The 24,569-nt window shown below is 47.3% G+C and overlaps 1 protein-coding gene across 1 annotated transcript in view; it reads right to left on the reverse strand.

Annotated features, from left to right (window-relative positions):
- Window positions 1-24,569, reverse strand: part of TECTA (tectorin alpha) — a 79,554-nt gene that overhangs the window by 34,171 nt on the left and 20,814 nt on the right. The window contains exons 7-10 of the mRNA XM_027562083.1: window positions 22,126-22,718; window positions 20,249-20,822; window positions 11,589-12,190; window positions 1,792-2,353 (exon numbers count right to left, since the gene is read on the reverse strand). Of these exons, the coding sequence (XP_027417884.1) occupies window positions 1,792-2,353; window positions 11,589-12,190; window positions 20,249-20,822; window positions 22,126-22,718 (2,331 nt within the window). The remainder of the gene's footprint in view (window positions 1-1,791; window positions 2,354-11,588; window positions 12,191-20,248; window positions 20,823-22,125; window positions 22,719-24,569) is intronic.

Genomic DNA, 24,569 nt, shown 5'->3' on the forward strand with positions numbered 1-24,569 from the left:
TCTGACTTTTTCATAGGCCTACTTATTTCATTAAAGTCACCAGAGGCCCCTACTGGCATTGCTCCCTGTAACCCCTCACTCAGGGACTGAGCCTGGCTGACATGGCATCTTCTCCCTCCCCCTCCCCCCTTCCTCCCACCCTCCCCTCCTAATCTACATGAATCCAATTATGTGGAATGTAAACGAACTGTGTGAGCATTAAACGACAATACTGTTTTTGGTTTTTCATCCAAATCTCCCTTTACCAGGATGAAAAGGGATTTTATTCTCCAGGACCCCTGCTGTATCACTTATTTGGAGCTCTTTGCATTCAGCATTCATTTGTAGCCTTTCTCATACAGTTAGGCCTAAAAGAAATTTGCTGTCGCTAATGAGATTGAGATGGGAAAACAGACCCAGGCAGTTTGGCCAAAGACCAATAGCAGTTTCTCTTCCCCATTTTTTCCTATTGTGATGTGCTAAATGCAGACAAATTATTCCACTATGTAGTGTATGGGCTGAGAGCTGGAGCTTTGAGGCTGGAAGGTCAAACCCTGACTTTGCCACTGAGATTGTAGAACCTTAGGCAAGTTACTTAACTCCTGTGAGTCTCAGTTTCTCCCTGACTAATTGGGTGATTGAGGAGATAATGTTGATAAAATGTTTAGCACTGGACTTGGCTCAAAGCGAGCCAGGAATGTAACACCACCACCACTTAACATGCATGGAGTGCACTAGGCTTTCAATTATCTAATTTGATCCTCCTGACGTTTCTGTAGCATAAAGAGTGTAGGAAGCAGCATTATCGGGGAGTGGGGGGGACAAATGACCAGGGAGGACAAGTGAAATGCGTCAAGGTCACAACCATCCTTACGGACAGAGCAAGGCAAGAATCCAGGCGCTCTAGTTCTGCTTTTTTCTTTCTTTTTTCATTGACATATAATCGATATGCAATATTAATGTTAATCTCAGGTGTATCTAATTCTTTTTCCAATGTTTTCAACATTCTGTCCAATGCTTTCAACATTCTGCTATATTTCATCAATGCAAAAACTGATACACGACATGTGTGCGTGCTAAATCGCTTCAGTTGCGTCTGACTCTTTGTGACCTATGAAATGTAGCCCGCCAGGCTCCTCTGTCCACTTCCTGATCCAGGGATTGAACCTGGGTTTCTTACATGTCCTGCATTGGTAAAGCAGGTTCTTTACCAATAAATGACATATATGAGTCAAATAGAAAAATATATTAGGTGAAAGCATATAAATTATCAGTACAGTGATGAGTCAGTGAGGTTCTAGAACTATGAACTAAGCAACCTACTATCTCATTCTCCCACCATTTGTCTTTTGTTAGAATCCTACTGTGTCCTTGCCGAGCCCAAATGCCATGTGGGCTGCTCTCTGCTTTATGTACATTTTGATTCATCTTCAGAGGAATATAAAGGAAGTAAGTGGTATTAATCCCATTTTATAGATAAGAACACAGAGGTTCTTGGAGGTTTGAGCTCTTGCTTCAGATAGCAAACTCAATTCCAAAGGGTAGATCTCCTTACCCCCAAAAAGTGCATATCCTGAGACATCCCTGGTGGTCCAGCAGTTAAGACTCCATGCTTCCACTGCTAGGGGCCTAGGTTCAATTGCTGGATCAGGGAACTAAGATCCTGCAGGCCACGTGGCACGGCCAAAAACCCGCACCAAAACCGGAGTGCATGTCCTGAAATGGCCCCACTGGATTTGCTCTGACTCCTACTGGGTGACTGGCCCGCCCACACCAATCAAAATGCAAGGAGAGCCCACAGGAAGGACTCACAGCAGGACGTGTAGTTCCTCCAGCCAGTCACCGCGATCCCCTGGGTCTGGCAGGTGCTGGCATAGTTCTGCAGCCAGCTGCAGGCGGTCTGCACAGCGCCCCCATCGATGCAAGAGTCGAAGAGGCAGTTCTTATAGAAGAAAGTGGGGTTGACCTTGCTGTGGCACTTGGTGAAGCCCGCATTCTGGTTGGGGATGAGGCTGCAGAGCTGCTGCACTTTGGAGAAACCTTCCACCTTGGCACAGGATGGGCAGCGGTCACCACAGCCAATCTGGCAGAAGGTGTCCCTCTTCACCCAGCTCTGTCCAAACTCATTGACGCTGGAGGCCAGCAGACCCATGGGCATCTCCAGGTCGTCGTCAGGGTTGCCGTTGTAGCGGCCACACAGGCCGTAGGTGCTGTTCTGCATGCTCCGAGGGACTGTGACGGACAGGAAGGTCTTCCAGTCGTAGACCACCTTTAGCCCAAAGTCAGTTTCCACCACCACGTGGAAACCAAAAGAAAAGATGTTTATCTTCCCTTGTCCCAACTTCAGGGGCAGATAGAGCCGTTCATTGTTGACCTGCAAGAGGAAGCAGGTTGACATAGACAAATCCAGGTGACCCAGACATTCCCCTACCCCGCCCGCCACCGCTCTTTTAATGATTAGTCTCTGAGAGGCAGCCCCAGAGGGGGGTGGAAGCAGGTTGAATCCAATCTTTGTATTTAGTGTCGTTTCTGTCACTCAACTATTATTATTAGGATTTGAACAGACTTAAATGACTATCCTTTGTACATTAATACACCTATTTATTTCAGTGCCTTCTGTTTATAGCGTTATTTCCCCCAGGAGTTCAAATTGTTTTCTCCAAGGTAATGAGAGGGTAATAAGAATTCAATTAAAGTTTAGACTAAAATATCCAAACCTAGAACTCTTATGTTGCTATTTCCAGCTCTTCCATGGATTTATCTTAGACAAGCCTCAATTTATTAAATCCTTCAGGATCTTCTTTTTCCTGAAGAATGACTTGACTTCGCTGGTCCCTCTGCCAAGGATGCTATTCTTTACCCATCAACATCCTTCTCATCCCCCAGACCCTGCTCAAATGCCAGCTCTTCTATAAGGCAAGATTTTTGGAGCCTGTGGTCAGAATGAATCACTCCCTCGTCTGGGCAACCAGAACAAGTTATTTATACTTCTCTCCTGTTCTTCTGCACCTTTGGCCAAGATCAGGCACGCGTACCTGTTACTGAAGCGCATATGACATCAGCTTCATATTACAGCTGGCTGTCTACACCTCTGTCTCATCTACAGGATTAGGAGCGACTTGAGAGGAGGGACCACACTTTATTGATCTATGCATCCACCTCCCCCCTCATTCCCCGCTGGGCGCCCACCACAATGCCTCACGTGGAGAGGGTACTTGACACATGTTTCCTCCTGTATATTTTAAGTTGAGAAAACAAGGAAATCTCTGAGCTTCAAACTCCAGAACGGTATGGCCCTTGCACCACTTTGATTCAGATCAGTCAAATCCTGCAGCTTGTGGCTGGGTGAGTGCATGCTGGAAAACAAAGACTGTTGTGAGGGCTAAGAGACAGCTGATCTTCCTGGTGGAGAGGAAGGTGGCTGCCCTTTGGGGTGGTCTGAGGTTGCTCTCTGACCGGAAATACCTCCCCTTCTGACCTCCTTAATCTCTTTCTCATCTGACACTCCCACCCCCAGCCCAACCACCTTAATTCAGACTCTCATCACCTTCCAACCTTCCACCTCGACTCTTAAACACACCCGCTACTCCTCTCCCTGCCCTGGTCCTCCCCTCTCCTTCATTCACTCTTCACTGCCTCTCCAATATTTTTTAATGCAATTAATACTTAAAACCCTCTCTGCAGTGTGAATGAAATGGGGGATACGCTTAGCACATCCGACAGGGCTCTCCAGGAGCTGGCCCTGCCTCTCAGGCCCAACCCACTCATTTCCTGCACCCCAGCCACACCCAGCACTTCACTGCTCCCCAAACAGACTGAGTTGCACCACTCCACATGCTACTCCCTTTGCTGTGAGTGTGGTGGTGCTTTCTGGGTCCCTCCAGGGGACCCATCCTCAGCAGTTGTGAATGTGGGCTAGTGATAACTCACAGTTGGTCTTGGCCACAGGGAAGCCAGCTGGCCCAGGAGGTTATGACCTCCTATTCCAGCCCTGACCTCACCCTAAGGGCAGCCATTGGTCAATGACTGACCAACACAGGGGACCGATTCTGTGTGTGGGTCACGCACCAGAGTTTCCGGTGACTGTAACTAGTGTCCAGCTTAGACCACATCCTCTCTGAGCTCCCTGCTCCTGGTGTTTCCCGCATTTCCAGGCACCACTTTCTCAGACTCTGCCTCTAGGCGATCAAACCTGAGACAGCACTGATGCTCCTCGCCCATCCCCCATTTTCTGGGGCAATATTCACCCTTCAAATTTCAACTCAGCTATCTCCTTGTCTGTGAATATTTGTCCAGGCAGGACTCACTCACTCATCCAGTAGGCATCAGTCTGGCACTACTGTGCACCAGCCACTGTGCTAAATGCTAGGATAAAGCACAAGGCTCTTTCCCTAGGAGCTCACAGGCATGTGGTCAAGACAAGTACATAAGCAGGTCTGATTGTCTGATAAAAGTTAACAGTAGAGATAAACAGATGCACAGGAACCAGACTCAGCCTGGGAACAGAATCAAGGATACCTACAGAAGATGGTGCCCACACCCAGCTCTGAATGGTGAGTAGTGCTGGCCAGTCAAGACAAGTGAAGAGTTTGGGATTAAAATATACACATACTAGATAACTAGTTAGGATCTACTGTTTAGCACAGGGAACTCTACTCAATACTCTGTAATGGCCTATATGGGAAAAGAATTTACAAAAGAGTGGATATATGTACATGTATAACTGAGCCACTTTGCTGTGCACCTGAAGCTAACACCATTGTAAATCAACCATACCCCAAAAAATTTTTTAAAAAATACTACTATAGATAAAATAGCTAACCAACAAGAATCTACTTGTATCACAGAGAATTATACTCAATATTCTATAATATACAGAATAACCATACTCAATATTCTATAATGGAAGAGAATGTAAGAAATATATATGTGTGTGTATATCTCTATATACACATGTATGTATAACTGAATCACTTCACTATATACCTAAAACTATCGGAGAAGGCAATGGCACCCCACTCCAGTACTCTTGCCTGGAAAATCCCATGGACAGAGGAGCCTGGTAGGCTGCCGTCCACGGAGTTGCTAAGAGTCGGATATGACTGAGCAACCTCACGTTCACTTTTCACTTTCATGCATTGGAGAAGGAAATAGCAACCCACTCCAATGTTCTTGCCTGGAGAATCCCAGGGACGGGGGAGCCTGGTGGGCTGCTGTCTATGGGGTCTCACAGAGTCAGACACGACTGAAGTGACTTAGCAGCAGAAACACAACATTATAAGTCAACTACATTTCAATAAAAATTAAAAGCAGAACAAAACAACAAAAAAGAAGGAATGAAAGTGAAGAAAAGGGAATCCCAAGAAGAGAGCATAGCCCACGTCAAAGCCAAGAGGAGATAAACAACCTCATAAATATGAGAAATTACAGCAATATAATGATGCTGGAGCACAAAATGTGACCTTGGGAATGATGGGAGATGAAGATGGAGAGATGGGAGGTTCCTGGACCATGGGGGGCCACGTATGTAATGTCCCATGAGATCAAACTTGAAAGGGACTCATTTTGCAAAAAAGTCACCAGTGATCTTAGTAAAAGAACTTCAGTAGCATGATGAAACCAGAGGTTAGACTGGAGAAGTTAAACAGCAGACAGGGGATATGGAAGCAGAGATGACTCCAGGAGTTTGGTAAGGAAAGGGAGCAGAGGGATTAGATAGAAGAGGGATTGGGTTGAACTGGGGTCAAGGTTTGTCTTAGAATAAATACGTTTATGGGTTGAAGAGAAGGACCTAAGACACAGGACAGGGAGGATATGACAAATGGGCAAGAGCCTGAGAAGGCAAGATAGAGATGGTGCAGGTGGGTAGTGGCCATGGAGTGGGAAGAGATGCCTCATTCTCTGGAACAAGGAGAGGAGGTGAAGATGACGTGGTGATGGGTCATTTTGGTGACAGGGTGGAGGAGGGAAGTGGAGGAGGGAGATCACATCTGGCAGGCACAATTCTCTCAATAAGAAGGCCCAGAGCTCAAGTGACATAGGTTCCATGTAGACCCATAATACAGGTGCTCAAGGTCACTGAGACACGGAGGCCGAAGGGCCTCCCACCAGCCTTGACAACACACGTGAATAAATGAAAGGCTGTGTACCAAATGGCTCACATGCGCCGGCTGGCGTTTCTCCACATTCTCTGCTCCTGGCTACTGGATGTCAAGCAGGAGGCGACACCTTGGGGAGGTCTCGTACCTGGATTACAACTGAGAGGCTTCGAGAACCTGGGAAAGCAAGGCCTCAACATAAACAGGCCGGCTTGGCTTCTCCCATCTCTGAAGCCCCGGGAATCCCGCCTCCATCCCTACATCCCTGCCCTGTCTGCCCTTGCGAGTGAGAATGGAGGGAAGGTGGGAGGCCGAGGAAGGAAGGGGTCAGTAAGGAAGCGGTGCCTGATGGACGGAGGATGCGGGCACAGAGGAGGAAGAGGAGGATGAGGGGATCAGTGTGGGGCTATTTGTTTCTAATCTGAGTATCGGAAATAAGGCCACAAACTTGCTTTTCAGTGGAGAGATTTCCTTTAAATAGCTGGCCCAGACCTGCTGCTGCCTCTTCAGCTGTTCTGAGGTCCCCTCACAGCCCCCTACCTTGCTGCCCCTCTGGGTCTCCATGGACGATTCCTGGTCCTCCTTCTGGGCCTGGCCAATGGACACCTTCAGGGCTCAGCTCCGGGTCATCTCTTCCAGAAAGCCTTCCTTCTCCACCCCCAGGTAGCTCAGGAAACCTGTTCTCTCATGACACCCACCTTCCACCCACACATCACATTTTTCTGGGATTTCACATCATGTTAAAGTTACCTGTGAACACATCTGTCTCACCTACCAGACCCTGAGTTCCCTTAGCACAGGAGCCCTGTTTGACTCGTGTTTCTACCCTCAGGGTTTGGCACAGGACAGACATCAATACAAGCCTGTCAAACACAACTGAGCCACAGTGATGTTCAAAGGTCCTCTCTTCTCTGCTGCCCAAAGGATGAGCAGTCAGTGATAAAGACACTGGCTGTGAGGCTCCTAAAAGCCTTCCCCTTAGCCTGGACCACTCAGGACCTGGCTGTGTTGAGCCTAGGGGAGACGGAGGACAGGGGCCATCTCTGTGGAGCTCAGGCTGTGGATGGCTGATGCTTGGGCTGTGCAATGCCTGGGAGAGGCTCCCCTCTCCTGCTCACCCCACACCCTGCCTGGTACACACACAGCATGTTTATTTCTAGTTTTCCTCGGCTTAGTGGATTTCCCCATATCCTCAGTACTGCAGGGAAGGAGAGTCGAAGAGGGACCTGGCGTCCCAAGGAGTCCCCTCCAGGTCCCCTCTGGTTTTGTGTGCACCCGCAGTGACCCGGCTCTGTTGCTGTGTTTTGCCCAGCGCTTGACTGTGCGCTGTCATTATGATGGCCGTTATTCTTCTCAGGGAGAGATGGTGACTAATAATAACATCATGGGAAAAACAAATGCAAATCATTGAACAAGCAGATCCTGTAGTGCATGTTAATAATTCAAAGTAAATGCTAAATCCCCCAGGCCCCCAAAGGAAAGAACCTTCAAGCATCCTGAACTTGGTCTTCCTGTCAGAGATTGGAAAGCTATATACTCTGTTCCCAGCTTGGGCATCTTAGGACATCCAGGGACATAGAAAGGCAGGCCGTGGAAAGTGTCCCCTCACCCCGTTAATCAATTCCTCCTTGCTGCCCATGACTTTCTAATTAGTCCCTGTTGTAGACTGAGTTGTGTCCCCCCAAAAGATACACTGAAGTCTTAACCCCCAGGATGTGTGAATGTGGTCTTGCTCGGAAATAGGGTCTTTGCAGATCTTAATTAAGTTAAGATCAGATCATGCTGTGAAAGGGTGGACCCTAAATCCAACGACGAGTGGTCTTAAAAGGAGAGAGATTTGGCGCAGGGGGAAGAAGGTCATGAAAAGATGGAGGCAGAGACTGGAGGTATGAGGCCCCAAGGCAAAGGTCACCTACAACCACCAGAAGCTGGGAGAAAGCCTGGAATAGATGCTTTCCTAGGACCCCAGAGGGACCATGGCCCTACCAACACCTTGATTTCAGACTCCTGGCCTCCAGAGCTGTAAGAGAGTAAGTTTCCGCTGTTTTAGGCCACCTGGTCTATGATGCTTTGTGATGGGAGCCCTAAGAACTAACATACTCTCCCCTCTCCATCTCTTTCTGAGAAGAAGAGACCAGCAGTGTGGTTCTCAACGCTCTTGACTTTTTAGCCATGAGTGCATCTCAAGAGACATGTGCCTGGAAGGTGAGCTGACCCAAAGAGAGGGAAACACCCAGTGAGAGCGGGGAATCAGACTCGGGAGGAGAGAAGGGAGAGCAGAAAAAAAAACAAGTGTCCATGAGGATCTGGTGTACATATGTGAAGGTAACTGGGTCAGAAAACACAGGTAACCTCAGATGTCTACTTAACTAAACCTTGAGAGTGTGTAATGCAAGGCAGAAAATACAATTTCATAGTACACTGGATGAGACAGGGCTTACGAACAGATTGCATTTTAAAAGAAGAGAACAACCTGAAAAGTAGAAAGGTGGGAGAGCATTAAATGTCACAGGGAGAAGGAATGACATCAAAATTTATAAATCTAAGGGTAGAAAAATATCAGAGGAGGAGCAAAGTACAAATAGGAGGCAGCCACATGGACAAAATGATTGATGTCTTTGTTTTAACACAATTGATGGAAGTGAAGGAGAGAAGTTATTGTAATGAGTGACTTTGACTATCCGGACATCTGTTGGAAAACTTATGTGGCGAAAAGCAAGGCACCTGATATATTCCTAACTTGTCCGGGTGGCAATTCAATCTTCCCAATTGCTGAAGAAGTGACCAGCGGCAAAATGAAAGTCGTAGGAACCTTGGAAGAAAGGGCTTATTATGTCATCTGTTTCCTTTATTTGACAAACGTTTTGAGTGTCATGGCATGCAGTATATTCATTTAACATAAAGATGGATTAGGTGTGGTTCTCACCCTCAAGAGGCCCACAATGAGTATTGAGTGAGCCAGATACAAACATCATGGAAAAATGCACTATGATTAATGCCTTCAATGACTGAGGGACCAACTGTTAGAAGGAAACACATAGGGAAACAGTAGGGGGTTTGGGTAAAATATCCGAGAAAGAGAAGAGGAATGTCCATAGTGAGACTTTCATCTTAGGTGCTAAAAAGGCACATTTTCCAGTAAACGTGAAAGAGAAGACAGTTTAAGGAGCAGATGGCTGGTGAGAGCCTATTGTAAAGCACAGGGGAAAAAAAAAAGGTACAATCTGTTTTTAGGACATATATTACGTTAACCTTAAGAATGCATTCCAATATACAGAGGGTACAGACAAATATGTGCTTCCCTGGTGGCTCAGTGCTAAAGAATCTGTCTGCCAATGCAGAAGACTTGAGTTTGATCCCTGGGTTGGGAAAATCCCCTGGAGAAGAGAATGGCAACCCTCTCCAGTATTTTGAGCTTCCTAGGTGGCTCAGTGGTAAAGAATCCACCTACAGTTCAGGAGCTGCAGGAGACACAGGTTCAATCCCTGGGTCAGGAAGATCCCCTGGAGGCAGAAATGGCGACCCATTCCAGTATTCTTGCCTGGGAAATCCCATGGACAGAGGAGCCTGGCAAGCAACAGTCCATGGGATCGCAAAGAGTCAGACACGACTGAGCGGCTAAGCGCAAAGACAAATAGTACTTGATTCCACTTACACGAGGAACCTAGAACAGTGAAATTCAGAGTCAGAAAGCACACTGGTAGATGCCAGAGGCTGGGGTGGGGAGGGGAGATGGCGAGTTAGTGTTTCAAGGGGCAGAGTTTTGGTTTAGGAAGGTGAAAAATTTGGGAGTGGAAAGTGATGAGAGTTGCACAACAACATGAATGCGCTTGGTGCCACTGAACTGTACAGTTTGTATCGTTAGTCACCCAGGTGTGTCTGATCCTTCACAACCCCATGGACTGTAGCCCACCAGGCTCCTCTGTCCATGGGATTCTCCCGGCAAGAATCTTGGAGTAGGTTCCCATTTCCTACTCCAGAGGATCTTCCCGACCCAGCGATCGAACCTGAGTCTCCTCCATTGCAGGCAGATTCTTTACCGTATGAACTACAGGGAAGTCTCAAATTGTACAGTTAAGTATGCTTAGAATAGTATGTTTTACGTTATGTGACTTTTATGGCAATAAAAAAAAAAGCTCATAAATCTCTGTTTGTCAGAGAAGAGGGTTAAAGGAAATACTAAGAAAAGAAAGATATCAGCAGAGCTGCCCAAGGAACTCTTTAAGTCAGGATTTGAAAGAGAACATATACAAGAGGAAGAAGCATCTCCTTAGAGATATATTACACCACAGACCTGGGAAGATAGTGTTAGAAGGCTGACATCCTAAGTCAGCCCCTCCAAAATGCTAATGTAATGGCTTGTTAGTGTCTCAAGTTCTACTTAGGGTGGGCCCTTGAAGAAGGGGTGGCCGGGCTCTTGCTGGGGCCGATGTCCACAGGCTGGACTTTGGAATGCACAAACCTCCTCAACCCCTACCTGCTCCTGTCTTCAATGGACAGAAAATGTGGGGAAAAGTAAGATTATAAGGGAGCCCCTAAGTGCTCCAAATGTGGGCAAGACTCTTGAACCCCCGGGTTCCCCGGGAACCAAAGGGAGACTGGAAGAGGCAGAAGGAGGCCCAAGCAGGCAAATGTTTTTATCTCAAAGAAGAGAAGGAGGGGCTTCTCTGATGGTCCAGTGGTTATGAATTCACCTGTCAATGCAGGAAACACTGGTTTGATCCCTGGTCTGGAAAGATACCACCTGCTGTGGGGCAACTAAGCTCGTGAACCACAAGTACTGAGCCCGTGCACCCTAGCACCCTAGGATGCTCCGGAAGAAGAGAAGCCAGCGCAATGAGCAAGCTGTGCAACGCAACTGGGGAGTAGCCCCACTTGCCACAACTAGAGAAAGCCTGCGCACAGCAATGAAGACCCAGTGCAGCCAAAAACAAATAAAATACAAGGCAAAGAGATGGATTAAACAACAGTACACTTGCAGATGCCTAGCCTGTACTACGGAGAAGGCAATGGCACCCCACTCCAGTGCTCTTGCCTGGAGAATCCCATGGGCAGAGGAGCCTGGTGGGCTGCAGTCCATGGGGTCGCACAGAGTCGGACACGACTGAAGCGACTTAGCAGCAGCAGCAGCAGCAGCAGCCTGTACTAGGCGTGCCTTCTCCTACATAGACAGCCACTGCCTGAGGCCATATGACAGTGGTCGACCGGGACTCCATCTAGGTCTGTGCCGTCCCCAGCACGCTCTGCTGTGACATGAAAGGCTGAGTTCCTAGAGCTGGCTCTGTCCCTAATTTGGTTCCGGGGACCTGGGTATTTTCCTGTCTGAGGGCTCCATTCCTTATCTGTAAGATAAAGTGACAGGAAATCTGCAGGGCCCTTCTCTGCCCTGACATCCTCTGCTGTTCCTTAGATCCTGGGCCTGCCTGGTTCAGCTGCAGCCTGGCTTGCTGGCCCGGGAGCCCTGTCCTCACATCCCCACGGCTCCCCTGCTGGGGCCCTGCACCCACTCACCAGCACCGTGTGCTTGTAGGCCCTGTGAATCACGATGCTGTAGCCCCACACGGTCACCTCCACCTGCTTGACCCACAGCGCCAGCGACGGATCTCGATCCTCGTTCTTGGCTGTGACGACGAACTTGGGGAACGTGTCTGAGTTCGGCCTGCTTCCTGTGGTGCACAGGATGAGCGGGCAGCTGGTCTGGAAGTCAAAGGGGTAGCCGTCAAAGGTCAGGTAGTGGCCGTAGCCCGAGACGACGCAGGAGGCGTCAGTGCGGGCCTGGCAGTAGTAGAGGCCGCCTTCCTCCATGCAGTACTCGTCGTCCTTGCAGGGGATGGTCTCACAGTGGACGCTGTTGTCCGTGCCATTGCAGTAGCAGAAGATCTGGCAGTCCAGGTCCACCCAGAAGGTCTCATTGGTGGCAAGCTGGTGCCCTTCGAAGTTGCAGCCACACTCGCTCCGAGTGACGCACTGGCTGCCTTGCAGGGCATAGCCCTCGTCACACTGACACCCCTCGGAGCAGGTGTCCACACAGATGGGGCCCAGGGCCAGGGTCTCACAGGTCTCCGTACACGTCATGCACTCCTCGAAATGGCTGTTCTCCGGGCACTCCAGAGCTGAGGGTGGGCAAGGAGAAGAGGGGCTTGAGAAAGGGACAGAGAGTAGAGACAGAGTTTGTGTACACTCATCAGCATGCACGGTGCGTGTGCGTTCACGGGTGTATGCACATGTATATGTGCATGTGTGTGCATGCGTGGGTGTGTGCAATGCACGTGTGTGCCTGTGTGTGCATGCATGTGTATATGCTGCACGTGACTCTTATTTGTCCAGCACAGTGGGCTCAGCGAATGCCATGTGATCAGCACGCCGCCAGTGTCACTGGGGGTGATCCATCCGAGACTCCGTGAGCCTCGGTCATGCGCCCCTAGTACACTTAATTTTTCACACAGAAGATTCTGGGAGGACAGGCCTCTTCTGAGCACCTGCAACATGCCAGGCACTGTTCTAGGCATTTTAGTGTGACTTTTCCAACAACCTGGACGGTAAGGAAAGTCAAATCACAGTTGTCTTACAGGTGAGGAAACTGAAGTTTAGTGACTTCACTCCGCTGGTAAGTACTGGAGAGAGATTCGAAACTGTGTCTCCTGAATCTAAGTCTCTGAACTCAAAGACTCTGGAAAGAGAGTCCTGGAAGGAACAAATGCTTTGAGGCCACAGAGACCCGGAGGTACCGTCTCTGAGCTTCAGTTTCTTCTTTTATTTTTATTTTTTTACTGAGAAAACCACCTGTAAATCACTATTTCTTTTTTTTTAATTTAAATTTATTTATTTTAATTAGGGACTAATTACTTTACAATACTGTATTGGTTTTGCCATACATCAACATGAATCCGCCACGGGTGTACACATGTTCCCAATCCTGAACCCTCTTCTTTTATTAAATAAGGACAACGTTTAACTAGGACCGCTGTTCTAATATGCCAAGTCCACAGTAGAGGTCAGTAAACGCTGTGCTCTTCCCCCTCTTACACTCCCCTCCATCACATACAGGCTTCAGGGAGGTGCCACCAGTCTACAAACTGGACTCACCCTGGGTCTTTCGTCTCTCTGCTCCTGTGCCCTCTGACCCCTTCCGCCTCCTCACTGACTTCAGAAATGGTCACCCCCACCTCCTCTGTTCATGTCCTTGGCCCCACAGGCATGGCCCTCACCAAGCAAAATGCTACCCATCTTCCAACTTCCCTTCAAGTTGTGCTTCGTCTAGAAGCCTTCCTTGATGGATTAAGTCTCTGGGTCACTAAGCACAGCATATAAAAGAAAAGCATACATGGCTCACCATGGGGTTCTGTGTAGCCTTCCCATTTCTCTTTATTATTTTTGTTTGTCAGAATTTGATAAGAGCCGGGGTGAGTCCAGGAGCAGAGAAGAAATCTACCTACAGGTCTGTGTTGTCTGAAGATCTGTGAAGGTCCTCACCCACCATCTCCTGGGAGTTTAAGATCTGGCCTTTAAGGCTCTCTTTAGGTATTATGTACACTATCACTCCTTAAGAGGGTTTTATAATCCAAGGACACAAAGCACACTATAGAGAAATAAAGCGCCTGGCAGTAATAGATCTGCTGATGAGCACCAACTCAACAGTTCTGCACTGCTTACTGAAAGCCAATCTTTTTTTCCCCTCTGGGCTAAGGGGTTGTCTCCACTTCCATTGACCAGTTGAAGGCTAGTTCAGCACTGATAAAATATGTCTGTAGAGAGGGATTTTCACATTTGTCTTTAAATTATGAATGTTCTAACACTGACTGCAGGTTTATGGTGATAGCAAATAACATGACTTATTTAAATGGCTCCCGTTTTATGACTTATTGTGTTGTCTGAATGTGTCTGAAAGTCTGGCATATACAGAAACAAAGTAATAAAACTTCTCCTGGCCCCCAAAATGCCTCTGAAATTACTTAATTGGGCAGTCTGACTCTGCCAGTGAGTGCTGGTTAAAAAAATATCCAAACACAGAAGCAGAAGCAGTGGTTGTCTCTCTCCAGGCCCAAAGGAGATTGTGTTCCTGATTTGCAGTTGTCACGCAATCCAATCCCCACTCTGCAAGACCCCGGCCAGATTAACCTCTTAGTACCCAGAGACTTGATTATAAAGTGTATGTGCTCTGGACTGCCTCACCAGACCCATCCACACATTTTAGGGTATTCTCAAGTGTGTGCTGTGACCCTCCACCCAAGGAAGCCAGGCTCCATGTGGCTGCTGCTGTCCACATGCCTCCCTCTAAAAGAGGTACTTAAAAGCACTTGCTCCAGCTCTGCAGGCCCTGATGAAGGATTCAGTTCAGTTCAGTTGCTCAGTCATGTCCAAATCTTTGTGACCCCATGGACTGCAGCAAGCCAAGCTCCCTATCCATACCAACTCCCAGAGCGTGCTCAAACTCGTGTCCATCGAGTCGGTAATGCCATCCAACCATCTCATCCTTTGTCATCCCTTTGTATTCCCCTTAAATCTTTTCCAGCATCAGGGTCTTTTCCAGTGAGTCAATTCTTTGCATCAGGTGGCCAAAGTATTGGAGCCTCAGCTTCAGCTTCAGCATCAGTCCTTCCAATGAATATTCAGGACTGATTCCTTTTAGGATTGATTGGTTTGATCTCCTTGCAGTCCAAGGGACTCTCAAGAATCTTCTCCAACACTACAGTTCAAAAGCATCAATTCTTCGGTGCTCAGCTTTCTTTATAGTCCAGCTCTCACACCCATACATGACTACAGGAAAAACCATAGCTTTGACTATATGGATCTTTGTCGTCAATGTAATGTCTCTGTTTTTAATATGCTGTCTAGGTTGGTCATAGCTTTTCTTCCAAGGAGCAAGTGTCTTTTAATTTCATGGCTGCTGTTACCATCTGCAGTGATTTTGGAGCCCAAGAAAATAAAGTCTCTCACTGTTTCCCCATCAATTTGCCAAGAGGTGATGTGACCGGATGCCATGATCTTAGTTTTTTGAATGATGAGTTTTAAGCCAGCTTTTTCACTCTCATCTTTAACTTTCATCAAGAGACTCTTCAGTTCCTCTTTACTTTCTGCCATAAGGGTGATGTCATCTGCATATCTGAGGTTATTGATATTTCTCCTGGCAATCTTGATTCCAGCTTGTGCTTCATCCAGTCTGGCATTTCACATAATGTTCTCTGCATATAAGTTAAATAAACTGGGTGACAATATACAGCCTTGACGTATTCCTTTCCCAATCTGGAACCAGTCAGTTGTTCCATGTCCGGTTCTAACTGTTGCTTCTTGACCTGCATACAGATCTCTCAGGAGGCAGGTAAGTTGGTCTGGTATTCCCATCTCTTTAAGAATTTTCCAGAGTTTGTTGTGATCCACACAGTCAAAGTCTTTGGCATAGTCAATATAGCAGAAGTTAGATGCTTTTCTGGAACTCTCTTGCTTTTTCAATGATCCAACAGATTTGGAAATTTGATCTCTGGTTCCTCTGCCTTTTCTAAATCCAGTTTGAACATCTGGAAGTTCTCAGTTCCTGTACTGTTTGAAGCCTGGCTTGGGGAATTTTGAGCATAACTTTGCTAGTGTGTTAGATGAGTGCAATTGTGCAGTAGTTTGAGCATTCTTTGGCATTGCCTTTCTTTGGGATTGGAATGAAAACTGACCTTTTCCAATCCTGTGGCCACTGCTGAGTTTTCCAAATTTGCTGACATATTGAGTGCAGCACTTTCACAACATCATCTTTTAGGATTTGAAATAGCTCAACTGGAATTCCATCACCTCTGCTAGCTTTGTTCATAGTGATGCTTCCTAAGGCCCACTTCACTTCGCATTCCAGGATGTCTGGCTCTAGGTGAGTGATCACACCATTGTGGTTATCTGGGTCATTAAGATCACAGTTCTGTGTATTCTTGCCACCTCTTCTTAATATCTTCTGCTCTGTAAGGTCCATACCATTTCTGTCCTTTATTGTGCCCATCATTGCATGAAGTGTTCCCTTGATATCTGTAATTTTCTTGAAGAGATCTTCAGTCTTTTCCATTCTATTTCTATTCTATTCTATATAGTCTTTCCCCCTCTATTTCTTTGCATTGATCACTGAGGAAGGCTTTCTTATTTATCTCTTCTTGCTATTCTTTGGAACTCTGCATTCAAATGGTATATCTTTCCTTTTGTCCTTGGCCATTAGCTTCTCTTCTTTTCTCAGCTATTTGTAAGGCCTCCTCAGACAACCATTTTGCCTTTTTGCATTTCTTGCTCTTGGGGATGGTCTTGATCACCACCTCCTGTACAATGTCACAAATCTCTGTGCATAGTTCTTCAGGCACTCTGTCTGTCAGATATAATCCCTTGAATCTATTTCTCACTTCCACTGTATAATCATAAGGGATTTGATTTAGGGCATACCTGAATGGTCTAGTGGTTTTCCCTACTTTCTTCAATTTAAGTCTGAATTTGGCAATAAGGAGTTCATGATCTGAGCCACAATCAGCTCCTGGTCTTGTTTTTGCTGACTATATAGAGCTTCTCCATCTTCAGCTGCAAAGAATATAATCAATCTGATTTCAGTATTGACCATCTGGTGATGTTCATGTATAGAGTCTTCTCTTGTGTTGTTGGAAGAGGGTATTTTCTATGACCAGTGTGTTCTCTTGGCAAAACTCTGTTAGCTTTTGCCCTACTTCATTTTGTACTCCAAGGCCAAACTTGCCTCCAGGTATCTCTTGACTTCCTACTTTTGCATTCCTGTCCTGTATGAGGAAAAGGGCATTTTTTTTTTTTTGGTGTTAGTTCTAGGTCTTACAGGTCTTCATAGAACTGTTGGTGAAGGATGGGGAGAAGCAATTCTCAGCAGGTACTGCAACCAGGAAAAGAAAGCATCATTGCCATGGCCCCACACTTACTTCCCATGAACAATGCCACCAAACTGCTTGGTGCAGTACAAAAACAATCCAATGACATTTCCCGCTAGGCAGGAGCTCATAGTCTAAAAGGATGACACAGATACAGTCTGGCAACAACATGGATTGGGTATAGGCAAACTCTGTAATCCTGTAACATGAATGAACTATAACTACAAAGCTGAGTGCAGGGGGAGGGACGGAGATCATTGCAGACAAGCTGGAGGTAGGGCAGAAGAGGATGTGGGAGGTGGGTAAATAAGAAGGCCTTGGGAAGGCATTCTGAGGTCCCAGTAGGTATGGTGGTCAGTAGAAACCTTGGAGCCTCCCTCCCTTTAGGTGAATTTCTGAAAAGAGCGTTCCCAGAATTCCAGCTCCAGGATTGACAGATTCTGCAATTAAACCCTCCTCAGTGTGGTCAGGGTCACCACAGACAAAACCGCCTATCTTTGGGATGACACTCCTTTGGACTTTTGATGCTCAGAAACAAGGGCATTATTATAAAGTAAAGGTGAGTGTGTGTGTGTGTGTGTGTGTGTGTGTGTGTGTCTTAGTTCTGTCTAAGAATTTTCTACTGAAAAGGCCTAGAGGCAAAGTAAGGATACTCCAGTAGTGATAGGTAAGCCTCACCCAGACCTTGGTTTCTTCTTCTTTTTTTAAACCTTTGGGCCCTGTTGCAATGCCTCTTAGTTTTCTGAGCAGGGATCGAATCCATGTCCCCTGCCTTGGAAGCATGGAGTCCTAACCAGCGGACCACCAGGGAAGTACCCAGACCTTAACTGCTAATAACATTCTCCACCAAAAGGAACCTGGGCTTCTTGGAGTAATGGTTGATTCCAGGTTAGGGAAGGGAAGGCTAAAAGATGACATGGAGCATCTTGTTAATCTAGAAAGTAAGAAAATGGGTGAGAGGGAGGTTCAAGAAGGAGGGGACATGTGTATACTTGTGGCTGACCTATATTAATGTAAAGCAGAAACCAACACAGCATTGTAAAGCAATTATCCTCCAATTAAAAATAAATTAATTTTTAAAAAAGAAAGAAAATGACAGAAGCCTATGAAAAGGAGGTAGGAGGCAACTTGAAGGGGCTCCCACGAGCCAAATCTGAAACAATTTTAATGCCAAAATAATTAACAAATGTAATATATCCCCAGTGGTTCAGTGGTAAAGAATCTGCCTGCCAAGCAGGACCTGTGGGTTTGATCTCTGGGTCAGGAAGAGCCCTTGGAGGAGGAAATGGCAACCTATTGCAGTATTTTTGCCTGGGAAATCCCATGGACAGAGGAGTCTGGCTACAGTCCATGGGGTCAAAAAGAATTGGACATGACTTAGTGACTGAGCATGAGCGTGAGAAATAGGAAACACAAATAACTGAAAAAAAACAGGAATCCACGTGTCAATATTGAGAAGATAGATGAAGGACTTCCCTGGAGGTACAGTGGTTAGGTCTCCACATTTCCAAAGCAGGGGGCATAGGTTTGACCCTTGGTCAGGGAACTAGATCCCACAAGCTGCAAGGTGTGCTCCCTCAAAAGATAGATAGATGATTGAGATAAATAAATAGGTGAATGGATGGATAAGTGATAGATAGGTGACAGGCAGACAGAAGAGAAGTGAGGGCTCAGTAAAATAACAGCTGCTGACGGGCACTAGTGGAGAGAGTACAGGCGCTGGAAACTGTCAGCCTGTAATCATCATGCTGAAGATCAATACGAGCATAAGTCATCGGTGGGCACTAAATCGAGGAGGAGGACTCAGAACAAGCAGGACACTGCATGGTCTTAAAGTATTTCCCCACACAGTGGTCATTAGTTGCATGGGAGAAACCCCAGAATGACACAGAGTGAAGACATTTGACACCTCCTGACCAGGGGATCAACATGCCCATCCCTGATAAGAGGAGGCGCTACATGGTGTGCCACCCATGTGACCTGATGCCAGGAGGAAAACAGGCATCTCCTAAGCAGGAAGCTTGGTGCCGTGTACAGTGTTACGCCGTCATGGGGATACACCCAACCCAAATGGGGGGCCGTTCTATCTCAAAAGGGGGGAGACTCTATTCTTTAAAAATGACAAGATCATTAGAGACAAAGAAAGCTAAAGAATTGTTCTAGGTTTAAGGAGACCAAAGAGACATGACGACTAAATGCCACGTGGGATCCTAAGACTAGATCCGTATTGAGTGGGGGCTAAAGCCATTAAGGACATTACTGGGTCAGCTGGCAAAATTGAAATACAAATGTTAAGTTATCACATCAGTGTTAAGTTTCCTAAGGTCAGTAACTGTACTATGCTCTGAATGAGTGTCCTGATTATAAGGAAATACAGACTTACGTATTTAGGGGCAAAGGGATATGAGCTCTGCAACTTCTTCTCAAACAGAGAGACAGTGAGAGGGAATGACAAGGCCAGTGGGGCAGAATGCTAGCAGTAGATTCATCTGGGTGAAAGCTATATAGATAGGCTTGTACCTTCCCTGTAACTTTCAAGTTATTTCAAAGTAAAAAGTTAAATAGGAAGAAATACAATGGGAGAGAGAGAATCAGACGTGAGGGAAGGAATTCTCAATGGTGGAGCTGGTCTTGGTGAGGTCTGACCTTCTTGGTAGGGAAGAGATATGGAGATGCAGTCCAGATGGGTCAGTCCTGGTTCCAGGCCTGGGTCCCACCTCCTCAGCCACCCCTCCTTCTACCTTCCCACTTACTCCTCCCTCTGGGCTCTCCCCTAGCTGAGGAGGTTCTCTATCTCCTCTTCCCAGCAATTATTCTCATTACTACCAGTAGTGCCAAGAGGGGTGAAATATTCTGTGGACAAAATGAAAAACCAGCTACATGGGGCTCTTCATAACCATTGTCAAGTTGTCCTTGGGAATAGGGCTAATCTCTACTCAGGAGAAGGTACCCTGACTGATCACATTCTGTTGAAATGAATGGGGTCCTGCTGCCAAGAGAGAAGGCACCCACTGAGCTGTCACAAAGATTTCTGGTGCTTTGACATGATGTGTTTCCTCCACTAGATAAAACCAAGGGTCAAGAGCTAACTGTTCTACAGCGAAGAGGGACTGTGTGATGAGAAACAAAAATAAAGGTGAGAAACGGTCTGGTCTTGGGGGATAGGCCTTCCAGAGGACACCCAGGGAAAGTCTACAAGGTAATTAGATTGTCCTTGAGTGTGGGATTCCACCAGGAAGAGAAGACGATCCACTGGGATGTCTCAGCTCTTGCCCCGCCCATCATCCGGCTGGCCTCCCCCATAACGCAGCCCCAACTCACGGCAGAAGTCGTGGGTTCTCCAGGGGCCCACCTCCACATCGGCGTTCTTGCAGGCACTTGCGTACCGGGCCACGGAGTCACACAGCTCCGACTCGTTGCCCCCGCTCTGACACAGGCGGAAGAGGCAGGTGCGGTAGTAAGCGGTGACATTGACCACACTGTGACACTCCAGGAAGGAGCTGTTGGAGGGGTCGTTGATGATGCCGCACCTGGAACGGCTGCGGTAGAACTTCAGCAGCTCCGAGTCGTTGTTGCAGGCCTTCAGCAGGTCCCCGCACTCCCCATTGCAGATCTCCTCGAAAGTGGTCCAGCTCTCCAGGAACACTGCCAGGTTGTCCGTGCACTTGCCAGTGGGGAGACAGAACTCGTCGCTGGCGTTGGCATTGAAGAAGCCACACAACCCCCCAGTGCAGTTAAAGTAGGCCGTGGAGAGTCGGATGTAGAGCAGACCCACGTCTGAGTACTGCACGGTCAGCACACCCCTGGACTCCACCGTCGTGCTGCTTTTGTTTCGATAGATTTCCAGCTTCCCCGAAGGATGGAAAAAAGGCAGTTCCACTTCCTGACCATTCACCTGAAAAATTAAATCACCGTCATTCATCCCAGATATGCACAGAGTGCCCACAGTTTCCTAGGCTGTGAATAAAGATGTGGTTCTGCCCCATGACTAGCCCTTGGAAAAATGTCGAGAAGCTGACAGTGTGTGGAAACCACACAGATGTCAACTGTTTGTTCATGGGCATCTTTGCTGCTTTTTTTCCAGGCTCCTCTGATCCAACACATTTGCTGTTTGTGTGTGTGTGTGTGTGTGTGTGTGTGTGAGAGAGACCCTGAGCTAGTTCCAAACACTGAAGTGTGGGCAGCAGTCATTGTACATATGTGACTTACCTGTCCCCGACCTCCTACCTCCTTCCTCTCCCTTCCTCCCTCTTCAAATCTTACTCTTCCTGGGTCTCAGCCCCTTGGAAGCACACAGTATATATATCTAATTATCCAGCTGTCCATCTGCCTATCTACCTAACACTAGTTCAATAAATTAATTTCTGCCAGCATGTCAGTGGGTATAAAAACACAGCCCTTTCAGTTTGTGGATGGATGTTTTATTTACTGCATTGACTTTTGCTTTCTAGATTAGATGTCCTGTGATATTATGAAATGCATGTACCATTGGAAGGAGGGTGAACCGCCCCTCCCCCACCCTCCCTCATCTCAGTTCTGCCACCACCCAAGTGTCAGGCCCAGGGCCCTCACTTAGCCTTTTGGGGATTCTCCTATGAAAATGAGGAGTTGCACTAGATGATTTCCAAAAATTCCTTCTAGAACTAATTATCTATGAGCCTGTATGTGTAGTATTGGGTATTTTAGACCAGAACAGAGGGACGGGAGGCACCCTGGCAGGCACCCTAGTGTCACATCAATTTCCATCTATAAATAGAAGATCCAACATAGTGCAGGGTAAAGAGCACAGACTCTGGAGCCAGCTGACCCAGCCTTGAATCTCATTTTAGGGCTGTGTGTCTTTGGGGAAGTCACTTAACCTTTCTGTGTGTCAGTTTTCTCATCTGTAAAATGAGAATAGTTATCTACAGCCTAGGATGAAATGCCATACTGCTTAGGATAGTGCTTGGCACATAGTAGGCGTCCTGCAAGTATTTGCTATTCTGGGGAGCTGGTCCTCCCCTCATTTGAGGAATCCCAGCTTCACTCCATGTCTCCACTCGATGTATACTTGGTGTTGACAGTCAGAAAGCTCTCCCATTTCAGAGTCATTGCGGTCCTAGAATCCGCTCACGGTCAGAGGCCTCGAGGCAAGCCCGAAGAACACGGCTCCACCGCGGGACTCATCAGAAAACTCTCCAAGGCCACAGGAGTCTTACCTTGACCTCCGAAGCCCCAATGCCTCCTATCTTGACCTCTTGGTCGGCCACCAGGATCCGGACACCCCGCAGCCAGGCGGGCCCCGCCTCGGGCTTCTTCTTGTTGATGTCGATTTCCAAGTACTCCGGCCGCTCGGGGCAGGTCTTGAGGAGCGTGTAGGAGAACTCGGCGGGGAAGGCGTAGGCGGCGCCGTCGAAGGTGTGCAGTACCTGGCTCTGGCTGAGCAGGCACACGGTCTCCCGCTTGGGGAAGCAGCCCTGATAGCCGTCCTCCACGGCGCACACCTCCCCGCCACGGCACGTCTTGTTGAAGCAGTACACGTCGCCGCCCTCCTCGCACAGGCACTGTACCGTGCAGTTAGCCGTGGCCCAGAAGAACTCGCCCATGGCGTAGTAGTGGCCGTCGAAGTCACAGCCGCACTTGTGCAGCGGGACGCACTGGCTGGTGCTGAGAACAAAGCCTTCGTTGCATTCACAGCCCTCCGTGCAGGGCGTGACGCAGTTCTGCGAGGCCGTCAGATCCGAGCACGTGTCTGGGCAGCTGCTGGTGCACACGGAGTAGTGGCTGAAGCTCGGGCACTGCACGGTGGACACTGACGTAGGGGAGAGGAGAGAGTGTGACAAGGTGAATGACCCGGGGGCTAACCGGAGGGTCGGGGGCGAGGGGGGTTGCCTGGAGGAAGAACGCCCCTTCCGGACCCGTTGGTTCCTGGAGGAGAGTCTAGCCGGCACTGGCTGGGGGAAGGGAGACTGAGATTGTGTCTATAGTGAGGAGCTCAAATCCTTTGGTAATAACTACTGAGCAGCGAGAAGGGTTAGAACCTCATTTGATCATCTTGGAAGAAAGATGGAAGAAAGACTGGAAGAAAGACTGGAAGAAAACTTCAGGTTACTATCCTAACTAGATTTCACCGATTATTCAATACAGGTTTAGTATTGAGTGATCTACAACCAGGGAGATGGTTTAAGATATTCACCTGATGGGCGTATAAGTTGGTCTGATTTTAAAGAGCATGCCCCATTCTTAGAAGGAAATACATCCAACTTGCAGGAGAAATGAAAAAGGTAACTCTTAGAGGAGGAATTTGAAAAAGTGAATTTTCGAACAGGGACCAAAGGAGACGGAAAATGAATTCTCTGGGATTTGAAAAATAAGAAAGAACCTTGGCTATCTGAAAAGAACCTGTGTGCCCGTTCCCCCAGGAGACTGGATTGGAACTAGATGCCTTCCAAAGCCCCTTTTTGCCTTGGAAGCATTCAGTTCTTATTTTAAAAACATCTGAGTCTGGTTTGGGTCTGGTTGAATCCTACAGGCGGGTGCTCAAGAGCCTGGTAGACTAGTTCTCTGAATTAAATCTAATTCATCCCACTGAAGTGAAAGAGAGAGAGAGAGAGTAATGTGGAGGGTAGGAAAGCAGTAGTACCACTAGAAAAAATTAGCCATGATAGGCAAAAATTTAGGCAACTGGATGCTCTTAGATTATACAAGGATTGAAGAGAAGTCACAGTCAGTCGTAGCTTGAATCAGCATTTGGATATTTCAGGCGTGATAGAGGCTGGCCAGTCCCCACAGCAAAAAAATAAAAAACAAAAATATATTGTCTTTTAATAGCTTGATTAATTCTGAAAGAATTGATTCTGATGCATATTAATTTCTATGAAGCCAATTTAAACTGATAGGAAAAAAATTGCCCTCTGGCCTTGGAACTGAAAGAAACTTCAAAAATCTCACCTCCACTGCGCTCTCAAATGCATGGGGTATAATTTTCTGTTTACTCTTGTGGAGAAAACCAAAGACCAGGAAAGAAACAAAATTCCAACAGGTGATTTGGCTTTTCTGTTTGCTGGTTTTTAACATTTATATTACTTGGAAGAGTAGTTATGGAGAGAAAGTTGCATAGGAGGAAACCATAAAACAGCTACATGGTTCCAAACACTCAATCCAAAAGTGTAATTCCAAGGGGACAGGTGGGTTTCCCACACTACTGGGGCTTTTCCTCACCACCCAGCATTTTAGAAAGCCTCTACCTGCCCTGTCTACTGCCCCTTCTCTGACCAGCTGAAATGCTCCAAAGCAGGAGTCATAGAACCTGGAGGGACTGCAAGTGAAGAAGAAAGACCCAAGGACAAAAATGCCATGGGTTCTATATAAATATCTGGATGGTGAATACTTTTCCCAAAATCTGGTCTTGATTCCCCAGGCCAGCGTCCACATTTCCGCAATGGCCTCAGAGATAGACACCTCCAGCTTGGACCGCCCCCCTCAACCTTGGCTTGGCCACCACTGTTAATGGCCCTACTCTGGCCACACATTCCATGTCTCCAGACCACAGATGCTCATTAGTGGTTTCTTGTTTTCTGATCACCATTTTGGCTGGGGAGAAAGGTCAAGATCCTTTTATAGTTCATTCTTTATCATTTGTGATACTTCAACCTCACCCTGA

This window comes from Bos indicus x Bos taurus, chromosome 15, assembly GCF_003369695.1.
Source record: "Bos indicus x Bos taurus breed Angus x Brahman F1 hybrid chromosome 15, Bos_hybrid_MaternalHap_v2.0, whole genome shotgun sequence".
In the NCBI taxonomy this organism is placed as follows: domain Eukaryota; kingdom Metazoa; phylum Chordata; class Mammalia; order Artiodactyla; family Bovidae; genus Bos; species Bos indicus x Bos taurus.